A 19,406-nucleotide genomic window follows, 5' to 3' on the forward strand; every position below is an offset into this window, starting at 1 on the left:
ACTGGGATTCATTAATAGAACAACACCGGTGTGAACTATACCCCCCACCCCCCCCGTTAAAGAACACGCCTTAATTCTGATGTCGACTTTTCTTAGGACCTTTCTCGAGAACAAATTTTAAGAAAAAAAAACGTAGGAAGATTTGTTAATTGAGGCCCATGTTCTTGGGCAAAACGCTCCCGGCAACAGTCGGCAAACTTAGCCGACGGGCCAGAACTTGATCACATGGCGTTAAGATGTTCCAGATTAAAGACGACGCTGAGGAAACACTGCGGGCGCTGCCAGACTTCTATGGCCCGTAGCAGAGATCAAATGCTAACACAGCGTTACTCTTTGACATGATTGATTGGCTGATTGATTTGTGTATTGATTTGTCAGCTGATAGTTGTTTTTAATGAATCGTGTTGAAGAGCAGATGTGTTTTGGATCCTGCAGCGTGTCTCTATGCTGCTGCTGCTCAGCTCTAAGTCCTAACACCACTGTTTGATTGGCAGTTATAGCCCCGGGAAAACCCCAGGAGACACACACACACACACACACACACAAACACACAAACACACAAACACACACACACACACACAAACAAACACAAACAGAAATGCATTCGGACTCGTACACAGACGTAGGGCCCATTTTCCCTGCAGCATATCAACTAGCAAGCTTTCCAGCTGACACACACAAATATATATTTGAAACATGAGAACATGGCACATCAGCGCACGCACACACCAGTTTTTTTTTTTTTTTTTATTCATCATAAAAAAATTTTTTGAGGCAGATTCTTATTGATTCTTGTGTCTATTAGCAGCGTTAAAGACAAGACTGGAAACACTGGACTCAGCCGTTCCATTTAAAATGTCACACACACACACACACACACACACACACACGGTACAAGACACACAATTTATGATAGAAAATAGGCATATTTGATTCTGTTTGAATTCCAATTTATTTGTTAGAATTTCTTCTGGGCGTGCAGCAACCCGAGCTGGGCGGGTTAGAAACAGCAGTCGGTTGATTACATATGTTAATTAACATCCCCCGGTTTTACTGTAGTTGTGTACACACACAAGTCTTCGGTGTACTGACTTTAAAGGTCCCATGACATGGTGCTCTTTGGATGCTTTTATATAGACCTTAGTGGTCCCTAATACTGTATCTGAAGTCTCTTTTATATAGGCCTTAGTGGTCCCCTAATACTGTATCTGAAGTCTTTTATATAGACCTTAGTGGTCCCCTAATACTGTATCTGAAGTCTTTTATATAGGCCTTAGTGGTCCCCTAATACTGTATCTGAAGTCTCTTTTATATAGGCCTTAGTGGTCCCCTAATACTGTATCTGAAGTCTTTTATATAGGCCTTAGTGGTCCCCTAATACTGTATCTGAAGTCTCTTTTATATAGGCCTTAGTGGTCCCCTAATACTGTATCTGAAGTCTCTTTTATATAGGCCTTAGTGGTCCCCTAATACTGTATCTGAAGTCTCTTTTATATAGGCCTTAGTGGTCCCCTAATACTGTATCTGAAGTCTCTTTTATATAGGCCTTAGTGGTCCCCTAATACTGTATCTGAAGTCTCCTTTATATAGACCTTAGTGGTCCCCTAATACTGTATCTGAAGTCTCTTTTATATAGACCTTAGTGGTCCCCTAATACTGTATCTGAAGTTTCTTTTATATAGACCTTAGTGGTCCCCTAATACTGTATCTGAAGTCTCTTTTATATAGACCTTAGTGGTCCCCCTAATACTGTATCTGAAGTCTCTTTTATATAGACCTTAGTGGTCCCCTAATACTGTATCTGAAGTCTCTTTTATATAGGCCTTAGTGGTCCCCTAATACTGTATCTGAAGTCTCCTTTATATAGACCTTAGTGGTCCACTAATACTGTATCTGAAGTCTCTTTTATATAGACCTTAGTGGTCCCCTAATACTGTATCTGAAGTCTCTTTTATATAGACCTTAGTGGTCCCTAATACTGTATCTGAAGTCTCTTTTATATAGACCTTAGTGGTCCCCTAATACTGTATCTGAAGTCTCTTTTATATAGACCTTAGTGGTCCCCTAATACTGTATCTGAAGTCTCTTTTATATAGACCTTAGTGGTCCCTAATACTGTATCTGAAGTCTCTTTTATATAGACCTTAGTGGTCCCCTAATACTGTATCTGAAGTCTCTTTTATATAGGCCTTAGTGGTCCCCTAATACTGTATCTGAAGTCTCTTTCCCGAAATTCAGCCTTGGTGCAGAATTACAGCCACTAGAGCCAGTCCCACAATGAGCTTTCCTTAGGATGTGTCATTTCTGTGTCTGAAGCTATTGAGGAGGAGAGAGGGGGGGCAAGGTGGAGGGTGGGGGTGTGGCCTTGACCAACTGCCACTTCGCTCGTTTGAAAGCCATGATGTCTCTCTCTCTCTCATGGGTTGGCCAAATTCTCTGGGCGGGCAAAGCAGAGAAAGGGGAGGTAACCTTGCTTGTTATGACCTCATAAGGAGAAGATTCCAAAACGGTCCATCTGAGCTTTCATTTTCTCAAAGGCAGAGCAGGATACCCAGGGCTCGGTTTACACCTATCACCATTTCTAGCCACTGGGGGACCATAGGCAGGCTGGGGGAACTCATATTAATGTTAAAAAACCTCATAAAGTGACATTTTCATGCCATGGGACCTTTAACTATTAACTTGAAGCCGTAGATGTGGACACCCTATAGTACGTATATGCCGGAACTCAGATTGTCCTCGGCAGCTGCAAGAGCACGATTACCAAAGCTATTACAATTCATCCTAGATGTCACATGAACGTGTGAACCGCATTTCACGTCAATCCAGCGAACAGTTCTCCAGTTAAAACCACAAATTTTAACCTCAGGGGGACGCAACAGGAAAATCACCTGAGTCACTCAGCCTGTGTATTTCTGTGTGTCTTTTTTTAATTGGACAACAAATACCTCTTTGGCACCTGTGATGATTTTTGCTTCAATTCCATTTTAGGTTACACACACACACACACACACACAGACACACACACAGACACACACACACACACACACACATATGCTCGATGTGTGAAATAGTGTGTGTATGTTTTGTTTGTGAGTGCAGCAATTCATGGTAGATTTTTGTGTGTGTGTGTGTCAGATGTGTTACTGTAGCTCACAGAAATATGTGTAATTTTACTTTTGTTTTGATCCTTTTTACAGTTCAGTAGACAGACTGGCACAACGAGCGACACACACATACACACACAACACAGATGGAGCCATGAGTCTAGTTCGAAGAGAAATAATTTCTGACAGAAATCCTTGAAGATCCTTCAGACTGGGAAGCAGCCCAACTCATCACTGTGTGTGTGTGTGTGTGTGTGTGTGTGTGTGTGTGTGTGGTGGGTTGTGTGGTTGTGTGTGTGTGTGTGTGTGTGTGTGTGTGTGTGTGTGTGTGTGTGTGTGTGTGTGTGTGTGTGTGTGTTTTATAAACAGACACTGTGTTCCAGTTCTGTGTCCTCAAGGCGTCCAGCAGAAATTGCTTCACTGTGTGTATACATGTGTGTGTTTCATTATGGCTTTAGTCAGTTGTTTGGTATGAAAAAGCCAATTACAACCATAAGATTGCGTTCGCTTGCTCTCTGCAAATTCAGGAAAAAAAAGGTAAATAAATAACCGACTGAGTCACTAACTGCGTAACTGACTCAGTTGACTTCCCAGACCGATCAAGTACCACGTTCATGTGGATGGTGCACCGATATGACGATGACGATATTGAAGAATATTTAACATTATTATACACCATACATACATACAGTGTATAACATTGTCAACCAATTCTAGAAATGAACACTAAGATTGAAATAAATAAATAAAAATAACATAGCTAAATTAATTAAATAACTTTTTTCTGTTATTTTACAGATTTGTGTGTGATTAATTATGTCATCACCGGACTCCTAAAGGTCACTCCTACCTGCCAGTCAGTTGGAGGAAGTTGCTTGATAAATGTGTCCCTTGAATTAAAAGCTTTTTGAATGTAATTCTGGGCCCCCGATTCCGAGTTATAAACTGCACCATGGAACACATTAGCAAAGAAAAGAGCAATCTAAGCAGCTAATGAACAACTTGACTGATTTACTGACTCACTGGCCGACCAACCAGCCGGCGAACAGCCAGCAAAACGCAACCAGGAGAGACGTAATGAATGGAAGTGGAGAGACATTTAGACAAAGTGAGAAAAATTCCCTCTGAGAGCTTCCAGTTAGTTTCATTTCTGTAATAGCGGCACACACGCAAACACAAACCTGCTCTCGGTCACACACACACCTTGACGTGCGCAGATGCAGGCGGCGCTGTTGATTGTGTATTGCCTGTTTGTTTATTAGCGCTCTGATTGAGCAGCTCTGCCTTCCACAGATTGGGTGACCTTTCCAGATCCTTCCGCGAGTCCGCTAAGTAGATCGGACGGAGAGCGCCACAACACTTTTTTTCAGATTGTTACCGAATGAGGGGGAAAAAAGCAGGCGGTCACATTTGTGTGTGTGTGTGTGTGTGTGTGTTGTGCTGTTTGTACACACTGTGCCTTCATTGGTTCAATTGAAGCCTCATCTCCATATAGTTTGTATGCAATTACATCTGAGCGGCGCGCTGAGTGCCTCTATATGATTGTCTGGATACTGTGTGTGTGTGTGTGTGTGTGTGTGTGTGTGTTGTTGTGTGTGTGTGTGTGTGTGTGTGAGATAATTTGTGAGAAAGAGCAGCGATTCATGCTCGATGTGTGAAAAAGTGTGTGTATGTTTTGTTTGTGAGTACAGCAATTCATGGCTGATTTGTGTGTGTGTGTGTGTGGGGGGGGCTTTATTGGAACATTTGTGAAGGCGAGATGGTTGTGTGTGTATGAGAGGTAATTTGTGCCAGAGAAAAGGCGATTCATGCTAAATGTGTGTGTGTGGTTTTATGGGTAATTTGTGTGTGTGTGTGTGACACATCTGCATGTGTGTGTGTGTGTGTGTGTGTGTGTGTGTGTGTGTGTGTGTGTGTGTGTGTGTGTGTGTGTGTGTGTATATATACATTCATATGCATATACACGCACACACGGAGTGTGGGCATGCGTGTCAGCCGAGATGAGAGTGCAGGATAAGCATGGAGTGTGTTTCTAGTGGCTTGTTGGCCACTTGTGGGGCTTTAAAGGGCACATCCGTCAAAATATGGAACAGCTGAATCTCATTCATCTGCAATAACCAGCTAATCACAGAACAGGACGAGTAGGACAAGCAGCGCAGGAAACATCCCATCACAAATAGGTTTGCTTTGATTCTGCTCATCTGGTGTTCATGAAGTGAATGGCATGTGAAGGGCAGTACAACTAGCTGAAAGCACATTCCCTTTTTATGTATGAAGTTTCATTGCAGAGTGCCTGGAGTGGAAGGGAAGATACAAGCTTAATAAACCATGTGTAGTGGCTATTCCGTTTCAAAATTATAGCCACTGCCCCAGCAATAGAGGAGTGGTTTTAACGCACCTTTGTTCCTTGGTTGTGGATCCAGGCACCGTGCGTTTGTTGTTTGAAAATAATAATTAAACTCAAATAACCTACCTATAGAAATAAATCTTTATGAGCCTACCAAAACGTTGTAGGCTAATGTAGCATGTCTGTGAATCAGGGAAAATAAATAATACTGATGGTTTCTTAAATGATATCAGATAAGAGAAACGTCAGAAACACATCGGGAAAAGTGACAACAGCTTCTTACGGTTTCAATTTTAAATTTTGACCCAGAAAAACTAAAAGTTGCATGGCCGACAGGAAGACAACACAAGGGTTAAAAAACGTTGTTTGGTCTCAACTAAAGGTACGACTCCCAAAACCTTCCACTTGTGTTTCCAACTTCCCTTTCTTAATCACACCACACCCACAATTACTACGGTGCGGCCGATTTGCCAATCAGTGGCCTAGCTGCCAATCATAATCACCGGATCGGAACTATAAAAAGACTTAAAATAAGAACAACTGTTCTTTAAATATAAACATATAATAAGGCTCCTATGACATGGGCGTTTCTTCAAGCACTTACAGAGACAATAAAATCTGCGAGTCGGGCAGCAAGACGCTCCGCTTCGGAGACGCTCCCGGGGTGGTATGGCGCGTGGCGGAGGACGAAAGAAAACCACGGTGCAGCCGGAGCGCAGCACAGACGCGCCCAAAGGACAATCGCTCACTGAAAGTCTTAAAGGTCCAGTGTGTGGGAATTTCTCCCATCTGGCGTTGAGATCATATATCGCAATCAACTCTCTCGCACCACGCAGTTCAAAGTAGGTATTACAGCTACGGTAGCCTTCACGCTTCAAAAAGCAAAGGTGTACAAAAGGCCGTCTGTCAGCCGTGGTTGTTGGAGTGCATGTCGGAGAGTGGCGTGGACGCTTCACACCGCAAGCGGGCACGCCGCGTGCCACCCGACGGAAAGGAAGAGAGAAAGAAAAGGAGACTTTCTGATGGCGCCGGTCTCTTGCTCCTTTCAATATCCATTTTCTTTTTCTGGGCGAAGAAGAAGAAGACTCCTGTTCCTGAAATTTGGATTTTGAAAACGTGCGGTCCTCCATGTTTCCTTCTTCAAACTTGCCGGGGCCGGGAAGCTACGATACCCGTTAGCAGCATTAGCAGCAGCTTGTTTATCAAGTGACAGCGAAAACGCGAAAGGTGGAGCAGTATGTCCTGTATGTCCCTTACCGGCTAATGTATTTCAAGATGGAGCATGAATATGGAGCGTCTACCCCAGTTCATGCAAATGCAACTGTTAAATTTTAAGCCAATAGGAATATTTGGAATTGATGGTGGAGGTGAATATTCATGAAAAAGGACAAGTTGGTGAACGGGCAACACAGATTTTGATAATAAACAACTAAACACGTTACACACTGGACCTTTAAATTGCTACATTTCCTTCATTGTTAACTGTCCCTAGCAACCGCTACCACAGCTTCTGTGTTGGGGGGGGGGCAGATCACTTACGGTCTGAGGAGGATACCTCATTTGTCCTCCTCCAGATCCTGGATGTCCACAGCTTGTCGTGTGATTGATGCCCGTATGTCTCTGCTCTGTGTCTTCCAGGCTGAGCTGATCCCCAGTCAGTGTGAAGCCCAGCGAGCCGCCCTGGCGGAGCAGATGGCCGTCAAACTGAGCAGCCTGCACTACCCGCCACCCGCCAGCCGGAGGCACTACAGTCAGCTGGCCAGGAACAACAGGTAAACACACAGCAGAAGGACAGAACAAGTCAACTTGTTGTCACATTGGCCGTAGTTGCCATAGTTCAGTTCAGTTACGTTTTATTCATATACATACACGGAACAAAATTATAAACGCAACACTTTTGTTTTTGCCCCCATTTTTCATGAGCTGAACTCAAATATCTAAGACTTTTTCTATGTAAAAAAAAAAGGCTTATTTCTCAAATATTGTTCACAAATCTGTCTAAATCTGTGTTAGTGAGCACTTCTCCTTTACAGAGATAATCCATCCACCTCACAGGGGTGGCATATCAAGATGCTGATTAGACAGCAGGATTATTGCACAGGTGTGCCTTAGGCTGGACACAAGAAAAGGCCGCTCTAAAATGTGCAGTTTTACTGTATTGGGGGGGTCCAGGGGGGGTCCGAAAACCAGTCAGTATCTGGTGTTAGGGTTAGGGTTCATCCGTGAAGAGAACACCTCTCCAAAGTGCCAGACACCATCGAATTAGAGCATTTGCTCAAGTCGGTTACGACGACGAACTGCAGTCAGGTCGAGAGAGCAGTGAGAGAGAGAGAGAGAGAGAGATGAGTCGTAACCCTAACCATAACGCCAGATACTGACTGGTTTTCGGGGACCCCCCCCCCCCACCAATACAGTAAAACTGCTGGCTCACTGAAATAGCTTACTGGGACACTTGATGGAATTGAGCCATCGTTAAGGTTATCAATTTCAGCTTTTCCTACTATGATAAGTCAACATGTCTGCTGTGAAAAAAGGTCCATTATGACCACAAATGAGACCAACATGTAACTTATATTGCAGCCAATCAGCTTTTGTGTTATTGGTGCGAGTCTCTTTCGGAGAATTTAGGGCTTAGTTGATGATAAATGGCTTGAATTTCATTCATAATGGTCTAAAAAAAGTCTTACATTTGACTAGCTGAAACCTGCAGAAACTCTGATCCATATTAGTAGTAGAAGTAGAATACCACATAACAGAAGGCACAAAAGCTAGCGGATGATTACGCTCTGTTAACAACAACAAAGATTCACCAACAGAAGGGGAATAAAACAAGGCCGAGACACAACAACAACAACAACAACAACAACAACAACAACGACACACAGGCGCAGTTGAATGTAATCATGCACACACAGAGTTGGAGTGTTAACAGCAGTAATCTGCCGTGGCCAGGCTCGGCTCGGCGAGCGCCGTCTTTGGTCACACCGGCTGTCGGCGTTTCATCCCCGGCTTTGAGGAGCCTCCCTCCGTGGTTATCACTCACACGCAGAGTGCACACACACACACACACACACACACACACACACACACACACACACACACACTAAAACATACACAAAGTTGTGTGTATGCAAATGAAAAATAAAGCTCACTTTGAGTCTGTAGTATTTTGTGTTCTGCAGACTTTGTTGACGGTGTCAGTGTGTCGTCTCAGTCACAGGAGGGATGTAGTGTGTAGTCCACACACACTCTCTCTCTCTCTCACACACACACACACACACACACACACACACACACACACACACACACACACACACACACACATATGTCCACTGTTTGAATTGAGCATAAATTGCAATTTTGGCAACGCTGTCTTCTTTGATTTAAATAAAATGAATATAAGTGCTTTACATACACAATCAGAAAACACACACACACACACACACATTAAAACACTCATTGTGTTTATGTTTTTGTTTTTCAGTCCACTGTGGCTGCAGTGTAATGTTTCAGTAATAGACTTTGAATGTATTATTGGACAGTAATTGGTTATTCATGTATTAGCTGCTGCGTTTCAGATTTACGTGTGTGTGTGTGTGTGTGTGTGTGTGTGTGTGTGTGTGTGTGTGTGTGTGTGTGTGTGTGTGTGTGTGTGCGTATGTGCCTGCGCGTGTGTGTCCAGTGGAGTGTGGGATGAGTTTTGAAATATTTGGATGTTAATGTTTTTCTGTAGCTGATTTCTGGCTTTGGTTCAGTTGTAAAGAAAATGGAGGTCAGAATGAATTATTTACTGATCTCACACAAAATATCTCCATTCTGAATTAATGCTAAAAGAAATTTAATTGGGAGAGAGAGAAAAAACATTGCTGTCTTTAAAATTTATATTTTTCTGGTTTTAAAAAGCGCATTAAATGGCCACCAATATTGAATGTTTACTTTTAAGTATGAAATTATTTGGTTTTAGAAAAAATCACAAACTGATTAAGGAATTGTTGTATATTTTTGTATTATAATATTTAAAGTATTCTTTTAATTTTTAGAAATAATCCAAACTGATAAATGTTTATATATATATATATATATATATATATATATATATATATATATATATATATATATATATAGGGAAACTGATGTTTTCAGGGTCTCTGTAGGAGTGAGTCCATTAGAGTGAGTGAGTGAGTGAATGAGCTCTTGTCCGATTACTGCTCGTGTTAACTCTCTTCAACCATTCATGCAGTAATGCCCTCCCTCACTTTGTCTGTTATGCTCCATTACATAGTGGCACATTCGGTAACACTTTACTTGAAGGTATCTATATTAGAGTGACATGACACTGTCATGAACGTGCCATAAACATTATAAACAAGTCATAAACGTTTATGACATAACGCTTCTTTTAGTAAGGGTCATTTGGTTTTTGTCATGACAGAGGACTGCTAAGGATGGGTGCTGCGAGGGGCACGGGCACAAGGGGACCACTGGTGTGAATAAAACACTTAAAGAAGTCCTTAAAAAAGCCGGGTTCGGGTATATAAAAGCTGTTTAAAAGACGGCCAGATATTAAAAGAAGGTTAAAAGAACCACTGGACAGGACGGACAGCGGGAGATTTAAAACTTTAAATAAAAAGTCACCTCCACAACTACCCTGGTGTCTCTCCTAGAGACATAACAAAATAAATACATCAAATAAATTATATATATATATATATATATATATATATATATATATATATATATATATATATATATATATAGAGTTATGTAAATAAATAGCCTGGCGTCCCAATGCAAAATAAATTCTATACCAATATTAAACACATCTTATTTTAAACTCAAAAATTAGAAATTAAAACATGTTAAAGGGTCATAAATACTGTCTGAGTTACTTGCCCTTGAGGTTAAAAAAATATACAGTACAGGCCAAAAGTTTGGACACACCTTCTCATTCAATGCGTTTCCTTTTATTTTTTTATGACTATTTACATTGTAATTTCGATTATCAGAAATTATGAATATATATATTCTTCAAAAAGTGTGAAATAACTGAAAACATGTTTTAAATTTTAGATTTTTTTAAGTAGCCACCCTTTGCTTTTTCATTAATAAGGGAAAAACTTCCACTAATTAACCCTGACAAAGCGCACCTGTGAAGGTAAAACCATTTCAGGTGACTACCTCATGAAGCTCATTGAGAGAACACCAAGGGTTTGCAGAGTTATCAAAAAAAGCAAAGGGTGGCTACTTTGAAGAATCTAAAATATAAGACATGTTTTCAGTTATTTCACACTTTTTTGTTAAGTACATAATTCCATATGTGTTCATTCATAGTTGTGATGCCTTCAGTGAGAATCTACAATGTAAATAGTCATGAAAATAAAGGAACACATTGAATGAGAAGGTGTGTCCAAACTTTTGGCCTGAACTGTATATACACATACCATTAAAAATGAGTAATAAAGGGTTAGGGTTCGTGTGTCATGACTGTGTCATGTCACTCTTAGGTAGATACCTTCAAGTAAAGTGTTAACCGCACATTCTCACCTGCACTGCTGTCATGTTTGTTTAATGCTCTTTCGCACAAACTATGTATAGACTCTGTACTACATTCAGTATTTGTACTGGGACTATTGGATTTGTATGGTGTTACTGCCATACCACTTGGACATCACCTTGCACAAACCATATACCGACTCTTGATGTGATGTGTATTTTTTGTAGATTCTTATATTTTGCGTATATACTGTGTTGCGGCTGTAAGCGGTCCACCAAAGTGCTGCAGTGCCGCGAGGGACTAAACACTGAGAGATGCAATGATTTACTCCTCCACACGTAAAATACGACTAGCACTGCAGTTACCAAATGTAAAGTTACTTTGTGAGTCGAAATAAGTGTGTTAGTGCGGCGGTCAGCAGAAAGTGTGTCGCTCCCAGGCTCACCCCCTCCTCTCTGTCAAAACCCCAAAAAACCAACAGGTGAACAGGTGAAGCAAACAAATATGTTATCACTTCCGCTCACACATGACCGAAAGAACCAGATCCAGGGTACAAGTGGCCGAAATGGGTTTCCTCAGGAGGGTGTCTGGCGTCTCCCTTAGAGATCGGGTGAGAAGCTCAGTCATCCGTGAGGAGCTCGGAGTAGAGCCGCTGCTCCTTCGCGTCGAAAGGAGCCAGTTGAGGTGGTTCGGGTTATCTGGTAAGGATGCCCCCTGGGCGCCTCCCTAAGGAGGTGTTCCAGGCACGTCCAGCTGGGAGGAGGCCTCGGGGAAGACCCAGGACTAGGTGGAGGGACGTCCAGCTGGGAGGAGGCCTCGGGGAAGACCCAGGACTAGGTGGAGGGACGTCCAGCTGGGAGGAGGCCTCGGGGAAGACCCAGGACTAGGTGGAGGGACGTCCAGCTGGGAGGAGGCCTCGGGGGAAGACCCAGGACTAGGTGGAGGGATTATATCTCCAACCTGGCCTGGGAACGCCTCGGGATCCCCCAGTCGGAGCTGGTTAATGTGGCTCGGGAAAGGGAAGTTTGGGGTCCCCTGCTGGAGCTGCTCCCCCCCGCGACCCGATGGATGGATGGATGGATGGATGGATGGATGGATGGATGGATGGATGGATGGATGGATGGATGGATTCCGCTCAAACCGTGAAAACGCCCACCACCTACAATATAATAATCAAGAAATAATATAAATGAGACCATAAACAGCATACAACAGAGCTCTTCAACAGGGGGTCCAGGACCCCTAGGGGGTCTTCAGAGTCACTACAGGGAGGCCTCCAAATTATCCAAAAGGTTTTTTTTCATAAATTAAAATGTCTTAACATAATTCTCACATATTATTAGCAAATATAAATCCCCACTGATGATAGGCTCACTGGCCTATAGGTAAGGTAGCCATCTACAGATACAGTTAACTAAGATTCTTGTGCCACATGTATGTTTAACATTAAAAGATGATTTAAAAAAATCATGCCGACAATTATTGTTTTAATAGCTTGGTATTCTATGCAAAAAAATTATATATATATAAAGGCTTCAGGTCGCCTAGACGTTATTGTAGGCCCAGTTTAATGTGCAACTTAATTTCATACAATATATGTAGTAGGGGGGTCCCTGCTCCGTCTCTCTTTTAGTTAAGGGGTCCTTGGCTTAAAAAACACTGAGGACCCCTGGCATACAATATGTGGCTCCTATATGCTGTGTAACTCTATGTTGTCCCGCACGTTTATGCTTTATCTTTGCCAGGTCGTCATTACAAATGAGAATGTGTTCCAGGTCGGCTTACCTGGTTAAATAAAGGTTAAATAAAAAGGAGTGAGTGAAAGAGTGAGTGAGTGAGAGAGAGAGAGTGAGAGAGTGAGAGTAGCAGTGCTGCTGCAGGATGAATCCATTAGTTGAAAAGTGTCGGATCGCCTCATAAATCCGACCGAGTCTCTGACTGAAAGGTGACGCCTGTCAATATGACTCATTCAACCGTTCCCTCTCTCCCTTCATCCCCCTCTCCTCTCCCTCCTCCCTCATTCCCCCATCTCTCCCTCCTTTCCTCCTCTTCCTCATAATCCTCACCATCCCGCCTCATTTCCGCTTTCCTCTTTTCTTTCTCTCAACTTCTGTCATTCACTCTGTTTCCCCTTCCCTCAGTTTGCTTCCTTTCTCTCTCTTCATCCCTTCTTCTCTTTCCTCTCCATCCTTTCCTCCATTGTCCGCTCTTTTTTCCCGCCTTTTTTTCTTCCTTTCCTCTTTTTTTCTCATTTTCTTCCCATCTTTCCTCTCTTCCCATAATTTCTTTCCATACCTCCCTCTCTTCTACTCCCCTCTTCTCTTCCCTTTCTCTCCCTCTTACTTTTTTCACTCTCTCCCTTCATCCCCCTCTCCTCTCCTCCCTCAATCTCCCATCTCTCCCTCCTTTCCTCCTCTTCCTCATACACCTCTCCATCCCTCCTCATTTCTCCTCACCTCTTTTCTTTCTGTCAACTTTTATCTTTCACTCTCTGTTTTCTCTTCCCTTCCGTTCTCTCTCTCTTCTTCCCTTCAACTCCTTCCTCCTGTTCCCCATTTTCCTCTCTAGTTTTTTTTCACAATTCTTTCCCTCCTCTTTTCTTTCTCTCAACTTCTATCCTCCAGTCTCTCTGTTTCCTCTTCCCTTAGTTTGCTTCCTTTTTTTCTCTCCTTGTCTTCTCTTTCCCCCTCCTCTCATCCTGTCATCTATTTTACTGTACTTTTTCTTCCTTTCCTCTTTTTTTTCCTCATTTTTTTCCCTACCACCCTCTCCTCTCTTCTCTGCTCTTTCTCTCTCTCTCACCGTCCCCCCGTTCTTTCCATCTTCTGCATATCCTTCATCGTGCCATCTCCCCCTCTTCTTTCCTTCCCAATTTCCTCTTTCCCTTCTCTCTCTCCTCCCTCCTCCCCTCCCTCCCTCCCCTCCCTTCTTGCTGTGTGGTGGATGATGAATTAGAGACAGTGGTTACAGCTGCTATCGGCGTTGCAGCAGAGAGAGGGAGGGAGGGAGGGAGGGAGGGAGAGAGAGAGAGAGAGAGAGAGAGAGAGAGAGAGAGAGAGAGGTAAGCATTGGGAAGTGATGAAAAGAGAGAGAAGTAGAAAGCGGAGGATGATGGCAAATCTGTCCATTTAAAGCCTGAGTGGAAAAGCGCTGCATGTTGTTTTAACCAACAGTTTACACGTCTGCTCTAAAACCTTCTTTTCTTTTCAAGAAAATACTGTGATAATGATAATGATAATCTGTAAAGCACTTTCAAAATAACACAGCTACAAAGTGCTTCAAAATCTAAACTACCTAAATAAAGTCAGCATAGTAAACAACGCCCAGAATAAAGGTCCCACCGGCATTCGACCTGGGTGAACAACCAGCGGTGTTGACCAATAGGAAGCTGTCCTGACAATGCTCCGCAGCCAGTCTCCAAAACGATAACGCTATAGTATATGAACCACGCCCGCAGCTGCCTAAATCTCCGCACCGGACGCTGATTGGCCGGCCAATTACGGTCCGAACACAATCGCATTACTTGAATCCCGACAGGGTGGATTTCCTGTTGCTATGTGATACGGCTGCACGATGTGATTATTTTGACTGATATTGCGATTGCGATATGATTCACGGTATTTGAGGAAATGATCATGTTTGTATCATTAATCTCACTTTCATTGACAAATACTAAAATGAAAATGATTATAGTGTGATTTCTGGGAGCATCTTTACCAAACAAAGATGTTTTTCTTTAGTCTGTAGGACCGGATCAGCACCAGAATAATTCATTCTGAATGTTTTGACACATATTTTGCCTTTAACAAATATTGCATTCGATAAAATTGCAATTCAATTGTGCACTCCTAATATGTAATCCCGTGATTTTATGATAGACTAGAATAAAGCTGGGCAATATATCAATATTATATTGATATCGTGATATGAGACTAGATATCGTCTTAGATTTTGGATATCGTCATATGGCCAGGGTTCATACGTTTTGAAAAAAACTGGAAAAGTTATGGAATTTGAAAAATGCAAATTCCAGGTCTGGAAAGGTTTTGGAAACATAAAAAGACCCAGAAAGTTTTGGAAAAGTCATGCAATTGTTTTTAACACAGCATAATAATATGTGATTAATAAATGTATTTTCAAGTCGTCTTAACCTCAGCGTTGTATTCGGGGAGCGATATGATGAATCCTGCTATGAACCACATACGCTGTCATTCATGTTATAGTTAAACCTCTGAGGGGAAACTTTAACACAGATTAGTATTCTTATTGGAGAATGTCGACTGACATTTTCAGGAACACATAGTCATGGAAATTTGCCATAAAGTCGTGGAAAAGTATTGGAAAAGTATTGGTTAAAATGCATATGAACCCTGTATGGCATAAGTGTTGTCTTTTCCTGGTTTTAAAGGCTGCATTACAGTAAAGTGATGTCATTTTCTGAACTTACCAGGCTGTTGTAACTGTTCTATTATTTGCCTTTACCTACTTACTATTATTGATCAAAAATCTCATTGTGTAAATATTTTGTGAAAGCACCAATAGTCAACACTCCATTATCGTCGCGGTATCGATATGGAGGTATTTGATTTTCTCCATATCACCCAGCCCTAGAGTAGAAACACAGATTTTCAGCCTGTTGCTCTTCAACTTTACCTAACGCAGCCTGACACTGTGCCCTTGTATTACACTTGAAGCCATTCAAACTCTATGTTCTCTTTGTGAAAATGGGTGTTTAACTTCACTATAATATCAATATGCTTTTTCAATATTTAGATCTGCACACTTCACATGATACCCTGCTGCCTTTTATTATATCCAGCGTTGACTGGCGTTGTGACGAGTTAGAAATGAATAATAGATTCCTGTAATTCACATTTCCTCAAGCGACTGAATGTCAGAACGGCTCTGCGCGACTCTCCCACGCGCTCCGTCAGCCCGCGTGACAGAGAGCACACCTGACACTTCAAACGCTCGGTAACCGTCCCGGTGCTGAACGCAGCGCCGCGGTGCCGCCACGTCGCTCCTTCCACTCCGATTTGTCTGCTTTCGTCCCCTGCCCCGAGAGATGCTGTTTTACAAAGCGTTTAGTTAACAAGACGTGTGAGAACAAGACGGAAACAGGGGGAGAGGAAGGAGGGTGTGCAAAAACGACAAACGACAAGAGAAAACAATCTGTGCGAGTGTTGTATCTGCTTCATCTGTCGGAGTCAGTAAAGGGCCGCTCGGCTCGCCGCATAATGAGGAACGCCGCCTCGGGGGAAGGAAGCAGCGCTCGCTTCCTTTTGCTTTCTTCTTCTCTGTTTAGTTTTGATTTCAGTGAGAATCACTCGCAGTGGAGGACAAGGGGGTGTGTGTGGAGAGGGGGAGAGATGGGAAGAAAAGATAGTAAGAGGAGGAAGAAGATGGAGAGGGAAAGAGAGGAAGGTGGGAAGAGGTGTTTAATTTCAATATAGCTGATTGTTCTGAAAGTGAACATTTTGAACGGCCACTGCAGTAGTATGAATAAAAACAGACAATCATGCAAAAAGAAAATCTAAGACGTCATAATATAACATAAAATAGAACGATGCATATTTGTGGTAGACGGGTGTACAGTTAGAGCATGTGTCAAACTTAAGGCCCGCATATTCATTTAGGTTCACAATCACTTTTGGCCCGTCTAGTTGTGCACCAAACCAAAATCTCAGCAAACTGTTTTTCAAACTGCAATTACGCGACACTGAGCAAAATTTGACAGATTTGCCGACTTTGAGACTCAGAAATTACCCAAAACCACCGAGTTTTCACATTCAGGCTGTGAAACCGGCTGCTGTGAGTCGGCTGTGTGGTAGCCTGATTTGTTTTGCGTCGTTCGCTAAACTCTATGATGGCTAAGGATCTTTTTCACTGACTTTTTTGGGGGCTTTGTGTTGATTATGTGCAAAAAGAGGAAAACGTATATCCTTAATTTGGAAAGTGAAATGAAAGAAAAGTGAGGACATGTAGGCTGTGTGAGGGCCGGTTTATAAGGAAGGACATTCTTAGAGAGTAAGGATAGTTTTTGGAAGTCAAGACATTATTAGGGGGAATAGACATGAATGTTTAGAAAGTGAAGGAAATGATAACACTTCACAACTTTCTTTTGTGATTGTTCTGACTTGAAACCTGAGGCTCCATTTACACCGCTTTTTTTTTGAATATTTTATTTTCAGATTTTTCAAGTTTTATGTAAGTGAAGCACAGCGACAGAAAAGAAAAAACAAAACAACAACAAAATAACAAAAAAATAAAAACAGAGCTGCCAGATACATTTAAAAGCGTGTCTTGCATGAATGAAATACCTACAAGTTACCTACAAGGCCAGATGTTACAAAAATACAAGTTCCAATACAGTCAAAGGCACATCTCTACAGAAAAGGGTTACATGTCTTTAAGATAGTCAATGAATGGTCCCCAAATGCTTAGAAAGCGGTTTAGTGTTTTAGAGTTGTGGAAGCGTATCCTTTCCATCTGGATAATCTCAGTCATTTCGTTGAGCCATTTTCGAAAGCAAGGGGAGGTGGGGGACTTCCAGTCCAGGAGAATCATTTTCTTTGCAGCAACCATGCCAAGCATTAGTGCTTGTTGTTGCGAGAACCTGAGAGCATTCTCCGAGCACCCAAAGAGCGCCAGCTCTGGATCAGGGGCAATGTCCAAGTTATAAACCAGACTAAACCACTGAAATACATCACACCAGAACTTATGCAGTTGAGGACGTAACCAAAAAAGATGTGATAACGAGCCCTCTGCACCTCCACATCGGTCACACAGTGGAAAAAAGTGATGGATAAATTCTATGCAGCTTTAGCTTAGAATAATGCAACCGATGAACAACTTTGTATTGAATCAATTTATTACGTTTTGGTTTTTAAGCGGAGTTTTGAGCCAAAAGTGCATACAAGTGTTTTTAGCTCCAGTAGAAGAACTATTCTCCGTTTAAACTAGCACGCCCAAACCAAAATATCTCAACAATCTCGTACACTGGGTATAAACAGCAGGCTGAGTGGAGACTCCGCCCGTTGCTTGTAGTTGCCATGGTAACATTAGTAGCTTCGTCTCAGAGGCCGAGAGGCCGCGACCCAATGGGGCGGTGAAACGTTGGCGTCAGTGTCGAGAGAGAGAGGGGAAACGCCAGAGCAGGGGAATGAGAGGGGGAAACGCCAGAGCAGGGGGAATGAGAGGGGGAAACGCCAGAGCAGGGGGAACGAGAGAGGGAAACGCCAGAGCAGGGGGAATGAGAGGGGGAAACGCCAGAGCAGGGGGAATGAGAGGGGGAAACGCCAGAGCAAGGGGAATGAGAGGGGGAAACGCCAGAGCAGGGGGAATGAGAGGGGAAACGCCAGAGCAAGGGGAATGAGAGGGGGAAACGCCAGAGCAGGGGGAACGAGAGGGGGAAACGCCAGAGCAGGGGGAATGAGAGGGGGAAACGCCAGAGCAGGGGGAATGAGAGGGGAAACGCCAGAGCAGGGGGAATGAGAGGGGGAAACGCCAGAGCAGGGGGAACGAGAGGGGGCAAACGTAGCAAAAGATATGTTGTTAAACCAAAACGTAGCGGTGTAAATGTAGCCTCTGGTCCAGCCCGCTCTGGTCAGGTCTGTTGGCTGATTTTAAATAATAACCACGGCAGTTTCCTGTGATTGTGTGCAAGTCCTGGAAAAATGTAAACGTATCTCAAATGTGGTCTAGAAATACTTTTTACATTTTTTTATTTAACCTTTATTTAACCAGGTAGGCCGTTGAGAACAGGTTCTCATTTGCAACGGCGACCTGGCCAAGAAAAGCATAAGCGTGCAGGACACCGTACAGTTTCACATTCAGTACAATACAGGAATACAGAATACAACAGGCTACATAAAGATGGCCTTCCCGGCATCTTAATTGTCTTATCCTGCTATGTTTGTAATTAAGTGTTTGTCTTTTGACGTCGTTTTAGCCTAAATCACTGATTTGTAAGTGTATTTGATTTAATTTATTACCCTGTGGCTAATGCGCTATGTACAGCTGTGTCAGCGCGAGCTGTTTTTAAATGTGCTATAGAAATAAACTTACTAACTAACTACTTACTTACTTACTTACTTACTTAAAGTACAGATTAAGTAAGCATAACAAAGCTGGTGCAAAGTGAGGTGTAAGTAAGACAATGGATATGTGAAAGTGATATGGTAATAATGCAATATACATGGGTTATGCTGCTAAATAATAGCTTTCACCACCTTGAATTCAGTTGTTTTTTTCAACTTACTGATTATTTTAACTGAACAGTGTGGACATTTGATGAGAAGAAAAGGTTGTAGGAAACTAAGGACTTTTTTTTTTTAAACTGGGGAGGATATATATTTTTTATTTTATTCCTCACTTCTCCTTATGGCTTTTTGAGGTTAAAGGGCGAGGGAAATACGGGTATTATATTAACAGGTATGTGTTCAGCTCAGTGAATGCA

General features: G+C 42.5%; 1 protein-coding gene across 7 annotated transcripts in view; it reads left to right on the forward strand.

Moving 5' to 3' along the window:
• Positions 1–19,406, forward strand: part of akap6 (A kinase (PRKA) anchor protein 6) — a 292,609-nt gene that overhangs the window by 134,075 nt on the left and 139,128 nt on the right. For all 7 annotated transcript variants that reach the window (XM_039785655.1, XM_039785652.1, XM_039785658.1 and 4 more), the window contains one exon: positions 7,093–7,226. In XM_039785655.1, coding sequence (XP_039641589.1) covers positions 7,093–7,226 — 134 coding nt within the window. The remainder of the gene's footprint in view (positions 1–7,092; positions 7,227–19,406) is intronic.

The sequence above is a fragment of the Perca fluviatilis genome, chromosome 20, assembly GCF_010015445.1.
Source record: "Perca fluviatilis chromosome 20, GENO_Pfluv_1.0, whole genome shotgun sequence".
Lineage (NCBI taxonomy): Eukaryota > Metazoa > Chordata > Actinopteri > Perciformes > Percidae > Perca > Perca fluviatilis.